We start from the raw sequence: 11,139 nt of genomic DNA on the forward strand, positions 1-11,139 counted from the left end.
TTGCTTAAGATTAATCCTTCTAAATAATCTTCCATCAAAAATTCATTTTTGATGCTTATCGTCTCTAATTTGACTAGCCCGGATCTACGGGCGTTACAATTATCTCCCCCTTAGGATGATTACGTCTCGGAATCATCAATGGAATAGAGCTTGCATAATGATTCCACACGTTATTTCTTCATCCTAGGTAATAACCGTAACTTCTATGTTTCCTCGAAAGAGTATCTAACTCTTGGACTTCTCAATAGCAGGTAGTGCTCAATCCTGCATTTGCTCTTCGTACTATGTTGTACTTTCAATCGTAACCTTCAAGTTACCAAATAAGTCCTTATTGTGGAGTCCTCCTTCTTCTCAGGATAATTACTTTCATTTATCTATTGTAACAAACCGATGGGTCGTGCTCTATTGACCTCTCATCGCACGATGCGACGCTTAGACTCGGTCTTTAATAAAGTTAAATCCTAGAATGGAATATACCTTTCTTCATATTCTAATGTGATATAATCACATTTCAGCATGTAGCATTTCTACCTGCAAACTTGTTTTAACAACGAGCGCGACACTATCAATCGCATTAACTTCAACGTTCTGAATTAAGTCGGATGTTACATCTAACTTGGTCCTTTAGACCACGTAACAAACTCCTCGTAGTCGGACTCAATTTGATATGACCACTAGGGTCGGAATAACAACCATCTTACTAGTCACTACCGAAACAATGGTAATGACATACCAGAATAAAATGGAATCAATCACCAACTCCTTGGTAACCTTGTGACTTTCCCTGATCCAAGTGCGAGTCTTGTGCTTCCAGTAGTATAGATCTCTACTACTATTCACACCTACTCATACTCGTCCCAAGTATTGTCTCGCAGTCCCCAAGTCCTAAAATCACAAAACAATTTAACACATATGAATGTGTCCAATTAATCATAAAAAAATTTCTAGACTCTAATAGGACTTCTTCCATGCGTATCTTCAATCATCAATTCTACTTCAACTCGGTTAGTGACGGAACTCCAGAAGAATGGGAAAACTTCAAGAATTACACCAACCGTTCCATCATCCTGTCAATCGAAGGTGTACTTCAGACGTACCGTACTCCTCTAAACGTTCCATTATTTTATCAAACATAAACTAAAGGCACGACACCACTCTTACGATATCTTCCGATATGTGTCATTCACTATCATAAGCCTTTCATTTCCTCCATTTACTCATTTCTCTACGAGTCTTCACCATAACGTTTTGTACACCCAAGAAGACGTTCGGTGTACCGGGCGAGAATTTAAGATAAGAAAGCTTTATTTACGATAGACGTACAAATCTCCTTATCACTTCGAAACGTTTACATGCTAGTTCTAATATCGTAGCCAAACGCTTAGAATCCTACACACATAAGGTTTTCAGATCCGGTCGGCAACAGACCATAGATCCGAACAAACAATATCATATATGGCAACATATAACATTTAGTACATAAAAGCATATTAGGCATCCTTCCTAATATAAACTAGTGCTTGTGTCAATTTAGATGTACTGCCTAACATATTTTAGACACACTCCTCACGATCATTACTTAGCATTCTAAGTTTAAGTCTAGAAATCCTACAAATTCCTAGTTCTCTTAAACTAATGCTCTGATACCAACTGTGACATCCCCAATTTCACGGCTAGAAAAGACCGATTTGTTTATGCTTTGTTTTATAAATCAGAGTAATCGTTTAAAGAAAACGGTTGCGGAATTTGTTTCCAAAAAAAGATATGATAAAAACTTATCAAAACATTTCTAAAAGAGAATGTATTTTCATTAAATAATAAAACCTCGGGATGTCATGTTCCGATACAAACACATAAGCATAAACAGAACATACATTCATTTACTCTAGTGATTTACGTCTCCTTTAATCTCTCAGTGCAAAGCAGCTTCGTATCGATACCTGTGATACAATTAAACTGAGTGGGTCAGGCTTGGGAGCTTGGTGAGCATATAGGGTTTTCAACCCACAATAATATAATTAGTATATTTAATCATGAAACAATCAACCCAATTACCCATCCCCATTATCTTCGTTTATCTCTTAAGTACCTTCCCTAAAGGATTATCCTAAGGGTCATCTCCTACATCGTATTTACCTCTTATCTCCTTACATCACTTTTCCTTATATGTTTGTTCCTAAGGACTTTTTCCTAAGGATCATCGCATGAATACGTAGTCACAACATCGCCTGGACTAGTAATTCATAGTAAGGGTTAGAGTATCATCGCATGAATATGCAGCTACAACATCGCCTGGACTCGTAATTCATAGTAAGGGTTAGACTATCATCGCATGAATACGCAGCCACAACATCGCCTGGACTGGTAATTCATAATAAGGGTTAGTCTATCATCGCATGAATACGTAGCCACAACATCGCCTGGACTCGTAATTCATAATAAGGGTTAGACTATCATCGCATGAATACGCAACCGCAACATCGCCTGGACTGCTAATTCATAACCTATCTATCATCACCTAATTATCCTCACCTTTCTATCATCACCTATCTCTCATTACCTAATTATCATCACCTATTTATCATCACCTAATTATCATCACACGTCATCTAATTCATCTACCCATGTTCTACCCAACATATTTGTAGATATAAAATTCATGTACAGATTAACTCATTTAACACCAATATAAGACATCCATTCCACACTCATCTCAAATAAACAACAATATATAAACACATAGCACGTATTTCATAGCAAATACTTAATATATATATATATATATATGTTAGAAGAAAGTGATCACATACTCACCCAAAACATATACTTAATACATTCAAACAATACTTGTATTAAAATAGTGTTATGAAAGGGACTATACACTCACACGTATAAACAACTTTATATTATACACATAGCACGTATTTTATAAAATACTTCATATATATGTGTAAGATGAAAGTAAATACACACTCACTTGATCAGAAGATGATCGGACAACACTACGGCTCTTCAAGTAGATATTTTCGGTGAAACCGGGATCACTTCACACACCGGGTTTCTCGCGGGCAGAGCTTCGGCTCGGAAACTCTTTTCTTCTCGGGATCTTCGGGCTTCGGGACTTGCTTCGGGTCTCGAGGTTGATACCGGGGCTTCGGGGGGTTAAAATTGCACGTAAAACGATGTAATATGGGAGAGAGATGAGAGAATGAGCAACCAAACTCGACTGACCCTTCAAATCTATTTATAGGGCAAAACTGGCCTTTTCCACGTCGTGGCACCTTTTCCCACGTCGTGGGCTTGGTCGTCATCGCAAGTTACATCTGGGGGACTCCCAGAGGTGTCAGAAGACTGGCCACGTCGTGGCACTGCTTGCCACGTCGTGGTATCTGACAGTTTTGGGGTTTCGCGCCCCGAACTTCAGAAATTCATAACTTTCGCATACGAACTCCGTTTTCGACGTTCTTTATATCGACGCGAAGGTGAGATTATGCTCTACAACTCTCGTTTAGACTCCATTGGCTAATTTTGACTTTATTTTTAATATATTATAATTATATTACTTATACATTATTTTTAGTAGGTCGGGACAGGAAAACTCCGTTATAAACTCATAACTCCTTCGTCTGACGTCCGTTTTCGTCCGTCTTTCCGTCGTTGCACTACTATCGATGAGATCTTCAATTATCATTTAGATCACTGAGGATAGATATATATCTACCTTAAATTCACTATTTACGTCACGCTGGGTCGCGCTGGGTCATGTCGGTTCTGTGGCGAAACTTTGACAGGTCATAACTTCTTCGTTATAACTCGGATTTTGGCGTTCTTTATATGCATGGAAACCTTGTGACATATACTACAACTTGGTTAAGATTAATCCTTCTAAATAATCTTCCATCAAAAAGTCATTTTTGATGCTTATCGTCTCTAATTTGACTAGCCCGAATCTACGGGCGTTACAGGTCTTTACCAACTTTTCAATCTGCTATTTTAGGGAAGCCAAAAAACGTGAGCGCCTAGCGCGAGCCTGAAAAGGCCCTTTACTAAAAACATAGAAGGTAAGGTCGGCTTTTGAGCTGTAGCTTTACAACCATATGGCTTAGATAGGCCCTGAATTCTTATTATATTAGTAAGATAGGTTGCTTGAGAGCATTTTTACCCTTTCTATTAGTAAGGTTGTCGTATCGATCAAGGCTAAACTTGAGTTTGATTGCAGGGTCCGACGTCAAGTGTCGGAATTGTTGTCGAAGGGGCGGGAGAGTCTCAGTCCGTGTTCAACACCTGCTTGACTAGCTCAAAAGGAGGCAGCTGGAGTGTGTAGATGGGCTTTGAAGCAGGGCCACAAATATTTCAATTCGGAGACGGGGTGGAAAGACTTTCGTGAGAAGAGATGGTAGGCTTGATACGGATACAACTGCTTATCACCCTAGAATCAACCAGTTCGACTATACCCGCCTTAATTCCCTCATTCAGGACAGATGGAACCAGGTTATGGATTTGTTCAAGTTGGTCGATCAATCCCTCCTTTGTTTCCCCTACCTTCGGGCACCTTAGAAGAGATTTGATTAGAAGGAGGGCGAGGAACTAAGACAGTGGTTTGACTGCTGGGATCCCAATCGGCCTGCATCAGCGGAAAATAGAACTATCGAATCACGGGTGACTCCCTTTATCGGGATGGGAGGAATTGCTTAATTGGCATTTCTGTCAATCGGCGGAAGACTCATGCATCCTGGGAGGGTACGACTTCAAGGGATGGACTCGATCGAACGGCCAACCACTTTCCATTTTTGTAGGATATTAAATCCAAAAGACCATTATTAGCGTGTAGTAGATTGGCCCGAATGCGTATTACGCCAGTCGAGAAGAAATCCCATCAATGGATACGGTAGAGGAACGAAAGTGGTCGGCGGCGGTGTAGAGCTATAACTATAAGGAGCGAAGCTCACACACACCGGCTGATGTAGGGTGGGATAAAGTTGCCAATGCGGGTCACGCGCTTCTATATATACTGAATAACGAACCCAAACACCCCTCTGATCAGATGATGAACTCAGCGAAAGCAGCCTCGAACCATCACTAGTTTTGTGGGTTAGTTCTCCGGATAAAAAGGGCCATCGGTTACCACCGATTCCTTCATTCTTCTCATCTGTTTCGATCCTCAAACAGTTCCCTCGTCACCTCCTGTTTCATCCATCAATTCCTAGGTGAGAAATCCCTTCTCTCTGATTGTTTTTCAGTTGCTAAACCACAAGCTAGCCGCCACGCGCCACCGTGGCTGGTGGTGCGTGCAGCTCCGGCGACGGAGTCCAGTGATAGTTTTGGTCTCAAGGCAGTTTCCTAAAGTGTTATACTTAAACTCTTTTCTGTTTTGATTGTATCTAGATCAAACTCGAGGCTTTCAAGTGTAGAACTCGTTCCGAGCTCAAGTTCGTGAAAAACCTGTCATTCCCGACCCACGCATCTAGGGGGGGAGGGGGTACATGTGTGTTGATATTGAAAGCTATAAATATGAAAAAGTATATACATTTTGTGAAAAACTTGTTATAAATACTATAATATGTATATTTACTAAGTTAAGAAAACTATAAGTTTTCTTGATGATAATATCATGAAGGTATGTAGATGCAAATTGTTAAAGTCATGTATCAAAAGAATGTCAAAGTTGTTATCGGGGAAAAATAACAAAGTTATGATTAACTAGTTAATAGTAATGTTAGTCATAACTAAGAAGTATTATAAAAATCGATTTTATAAGTATATGGGTTTATTAAATAACATAGTATATTGCATGTTATTAAAAGAATAAGTTAGTATTCGGTAAATACGATAAGGGTTTCTCGTTAAATAATATAGTGAATTTATATACATGACATGTATGTTTCAACAATATCATGGAACATAAATCAAAACACAAGTACATATATATACATATTCATACGACTAAAATGAGATAATGCGTAATTGATTTATGGCAGTATAAAAAGGATTATGGAAAATAAAAACCCGGTGGCTATCGTGCATAAAGTTGTTTACCTAACGATGAATGTCGTATTAACCCATTGATGAAAATTACATGATATTAAAATTATATGATATTAAAACCATGAGTTTTAAGTAAAGTAGAATACAAATTTTTTATGAATAATCATATTTATAATGCAACAATAAAATACGACTAATATAAAATTCCAAAAGTGGTTGGCATTACCAAATGTCGTTTCCTTAAACGACAAAGTGACTATAATATTTTATTGAAATATTAACAACAAAGGTCAGGGTTAGGATACCTACGTTCGCCGTTAGAACCAACCATATCCGGGCATTCCGATATGAACCATTTTATAGGTTAAGATCCAAAACCACAAGGTCCCTTGGTAAAAGCCCTCCCGATTATAACTGTATATCTGCAGAGAATGACTAATGACAAATATAAGTGTTATATTAATGACCTATATGGTTCGACCGCTCGTCTGGGAATTGCTAGCTACAACTACGTTTGACGAGACAAATTTTTGGCGTTGACATTAGTACCTTTTAAACATTCCCTTGTGTACCCCAAGGTGAATGGCTCGAGCATGCCTTTTTAAGGTGTCGGTGCAGAGTATGGTGTCATAAGTTAAGTTGTAAATCGTTGTATAAACCTGAAAACCCAAATATTGTACGATTAGGTAAAGAATTAAGGAAAGTAAGAGGGGTTTACCTTACTGATACCCCAATTTGCATTCAAAGTAACCATTAGTACGATTCGGTAGAGAATTAAGGAAAGTAAGAGGGTTTTACCTTATTGATACCTCATTTGCCTTCAAAGTAACCATTAGTACGATTCGGTAAAAAATTAAGGAAAGTAAGAGGAGTTTACCTTACTAAGATACCGTAGAGTTTGAATTAACATATATGCAAACTGTTAGTAATAATTTAACATATGATGATTCGGGTATCCAAAATTCTAGTTAATTATAACTTCTCATATTAATCTTGTGATAATTAAATAAAGTTCGAAAAAGAGAAAAAATGATTATTTTGTTGTCTCGAAAAATAAATAAAGATCGTTATTGTATAAAATATTATATATATATATATATATATATATATATATATATATATATATATATATATATAAAATATTTTATGGAGTCAAAACCTGTAGAACTCACTAACAATTTTGTTGACGTATTTTAAGATGTATCCTTAGAAAATTAAGGAATAAACTCTACGTAAGGAGTATAAGATCGTCAACTTATGTTTCTGTTATAAATTATGTCTTAGGTCCTCTTTTTTGTTTCTATGAAAATTCATAGTAATAATGTAATAACGTAAGATATAAGTATGAATCTGTGGTGTAAAACTTTAAGTGATGTTGTAATGTTTAATATATGCTATGTGTTTGATGTTCGATCTAAGTCGCCCTCCCGACATTTTCGTCGTCGGCTAGGGGTGTGACAGATTGGTATTAAAGCCTTAGCTATAGCGAACCAATATTTATTTTAAGATATACAACTATAGCCTAGGGTAAGACTTCTCTGATAAAGGTTTAGCCCTCTAAACCAGTAAATACACAAAGGATAACATTAAGTAATAATACGTGTCAAAGTAAAGTAAGAAAGACATACTAAGTAACCTCAACGCATAGTAATTAATAAAATGAACTTGAAACTCCAAATTTTAAGATCAAGTACTTAACTAAAGTTTTATAGTATATATGTCGTGCCACAACTAAACCTAGCTTGCGCACCTAAGTTTTATTATGGACCGATCGTATGTACATTTAACTTAAGGATAGTAGTTGATACATTAAAATTTCTTAGAATTAATGGCCATGAAGTAAAAACATTTCATAACTCAAACCATAACTATAATGATCAGTTTCAACTTGGATTATATGTAATAGCTGTCAAAATCGAGAAATAGGAATGTAGAATAAACTCTAACGTCAAGGAATATAGATTTCATATAAAAATGAGAAATCCATATCCAATTATCATATCATGAGCATTGACTCAAATATAATTGTAAGTTTTACTCAACAATAGGTTAACTTTAATTTGAATCATAATCGTTTTAATAGAATATAGAGATCTTTGCTCAAACGTAACATTTGTATAATCAGAATGCAAAGTGACACTTTCATGTAGGATTTGTGACTATTATTCGGCATATGTTCCCCGATAGAAGTCTAGCGGTTGATGTGTAAAATTCAATAACAAATGTTCAATGTGCAAACATTGCACGCCCAAGATATCGGTAGTGCTCCACGATTTATCTTCCATGTACTGAGTCATGGGGTCCAAATATCTCCAAGGGGCGTGGTTTCCCCTTTAAAAGAAACATGTGGAAGCTCCACATTTTTTATAAGCTTATTTAGATGTTTGGTACGATGATATCAATGACTTAATTCAAAGGTCCACCCAACCAAAGTACTTATAATCTGACTTTGGGCTCTACAAATCAGAAACAAACTTTATATTTTTAAGGCAAGACATGAAGATTTTGGATTACATGACACTAACCAGAGAATTAGGGCAAACATCAAACCTTCTTTCAAAGTTGTCTTTAGTCTAGCTAGTGCATGTTTTAACTTTCTTCATGCAATAACACAAACCTTGGAGATTGATGGATGATCTACAACTACTCCAAGAGGAAGACGAAGTCATGACACCAACTGTTTGCTTTATTTGTCACCTAAAACATCTTATTATCGAGTAAGGAAACCCGCATTGCTCATATATACTGCAAAATGGACCCGAGTAAGCCAAATCAGGTTCAGGTTCAAGTCTATACCCGCTCATAGTGACCATTCGGGAGAAAATAAAAAGTTTGTTGACCTTTAAAATTTAAACCAAGTTAAACGACAAAATGAACACGAACTTAAAAGTTAAGTGATCAAATTTGACCTTAACCTTTTATTACATTATAAGTTTTATTATTTGTCCTTAATTATTGATTTTAAAATACATTTGCCAAAATAAAAGTTAGCAAAAAATGTATATCTTTTACATCTAGTTTGCTTAATACATAAATCAAATTAACGTGGTTATAAAACATTTACACTAACCAAATTTCCTTTTAGCGTAATTATATGAACCATCCAAAACACATGATCCATATAGCAGCGCCTTGGTCGCGGCAAAATGAAATTAAAGACAATGAAAAGCTTCATTACGTCCAAACTCCGGCCCCCCACGGAGTCCGAGTTAACTCAGGAAGCTATAACTCGTGGCTTCCCTGATTTCATCTCTGTTCTCTAACACGATTTGATTCAAAAGCTTCGATCTTTTTCACTCTCCGGCCGGAGAGGGAGAACCCCTTTTGGTCGGTGTGTGTGTGTTTCTGGGGACAAATATTAATGCGACCCAGGAACAACCCATTCCTGCAATTAAAGGGTTTTTTTTCTTTCTTGCTTCATCTTCTTCTTCAATCGGTTCTTCCGAATCGATATAAGAGATCGAAAATGGGGGTGGGTAACACCTTATCACCAAACTGCTCAATCATAGGAACAAATGATGGATTTATAGATAGAGAGGTGTTCTTAAATGTATATGATCTTACCCCTCTTAATTCTTACAGCATCTGGTTAGGATTTGGTGTTTTCCATACTGGTATCGAAGGTAACAATCTCATCTAATCCCATTTCAATTTTCGTCAATTTGGACAGATTATCGTTTTGGGTTTTAATTCTTGAATGTTTCTCTTCAATTGTTGCAGTTTATGGTATGGAATATGGATTTGGAGCCCACGATTATTCAATTAGCGGGGTGTTCGAAGTTGAACCGAAGAGCTGCCCGGGTTTTAGTTACAGATGCTCAATTTCATTAGGGCATTTAAGCATGTCGGCTTCAGAGTTTAGGGAATTCATCGAGGCCATGGCTTCCGACTACCATGGCGATACTTATCACCTCATTTCCAAGAATTGCAACCATTTTTCAGATGATATCTCTCAACGGATAACCGGTAAACGGATTCCCGGGTGGGTCAACCGGCTCGCAAAAATAGGTTCGTTTCCTTTTCTTCACTCAAAAAATACATTTTTGTATCATGATAATGATGATTTGATTTGGGATTTGCTTTTTATGCATCAAAGTTGCTAACTTTATCCCTGAAAAAAATTGGTGATAAAAAATCGGGCTAAATGCAAAAGACAACAACATTGTACTTACAAGAATTTATTAGGATATTATACTTTTTCAAAATGAACTAATGATGTGTTGCAAACGAAATTTGGATTTAATGATTGTGAAATATGCTCCAATGTATCAAAAATTTACGGGTTTTGGATGACTGTTTCCAGGTGCCCTTTTCAGTTGTCTCCTTCCTGAAAGCCTTGAAGTCACTACTATTAAACAGATGCCAGATTATCATACATATGGTATACTTTCACTATTAAATTGTTCTTTTTTTTGCATTAAGTCAAAACAAAATATCCATATATATCATATATAGCTTATTAGATTAAGTAATTTAACTCAATAATTTTAGCTTAAATGGATGCATATAATATATGCATGATAGCGTTCTTTGTTTAGGGCATTTAATATCTAATGTTCGACATATTTGTTTGGTCTTATAAGGTGAGAGGAGAAATTTAGATGTAAAATGAGATGGGGCACATTTTACCCTTGTTAATGATAGTAAAATGACCATTTTACCCTTGTATGCTTCTAGAAAGTGGATATAAAATGATTGTTCATCTAAAAATTGTTGTAAACTTTCAGAAGATTATGGAAGTGATTCCGCATCAACTTCAAGTAGTCATGAAGCTTCAGAAAACGATGAGGTAGACCACAGGGTTTTGCTTTCACCCGCAACTGAAATAGTTTTGATTAGAGAGGTACCAAGGTAACATATTCCGTTTTTGCCCTTGTGTCTTCGTTGTATGGTCAAAATCGTCATTTCCATGATGGGAGATCGCAGAATCTTGAAATATTTGGGATGATCTTATTCAACGATGACTCATGGAAAATCCTCAGAAACACGACATGTGTTTTGTTTCTTTCTCGGGTTTTGAGTGGTGGCGACTTTTTGCATTTGCTTTATAATTTTTTGTAATTATTGGTTTCATGTATGCACGAGCGTGTTTGTATGATACAATCGTTGTAATAAATTATTATTTTCGATGAAGGGTTTTCTTTTGTTTCTAAA

At 36.5% G+C, this 11,139-nt stretch overlaps 1 protein-coding gene across 2 annotated transcripts; it reads left to right on the forward strand.

Annotated features, from left to right (window-relative positions):
* Positions 1–9,120: 9,120 nt before the first annotated feature.
* Positions 9,121–11,139, forward strand: LOC145053713 (deSI-like protein At4g17486). 2 transcript variants are annotated; one of them, XM_079001802.1, is made up of 4 exons: positions 9,121–9,608; positions 9,706–9,993; positions 10,289–10,366; positions 10,716–11,139. In XM_079001802.1, the coding sequence occupies exons 1-4, from the start codon at positions 9,347–9,349 to the stop codon at positions 10,838–10,840; spliced, it is 753 nt and encodes a 250-aa protein (XP_078857928.1). In that variant the 5' UTR covers positions 9,121–9,346; the 3' UTR covers positions 10,841–11,139. The 2 variants fall into 2 exon arrangements, with proteins under 2 accessions (XP_078857928.1, XP_078857927.1); XM_079001801.1 differs by having other exon boundaries at positions 9,123–9,608; positions 10,713–11,139.

Source organism: Lactuca serriola, chromosome 5 (genome assembly GCF_051521515.1).
Source record: "Lactuca serriola cultivar US96UC23 chromosome 5, Lser_US96UC23_V15, whole genome shotgun sequence".
Classification (NCBI taxonomy): domain Eukaryota; kingdom Viridiplantae; phylum Streptophyta; class Magnoliopsida; order Asterales; family Asteraceae; genus Lactuca; species Lactuca serriola.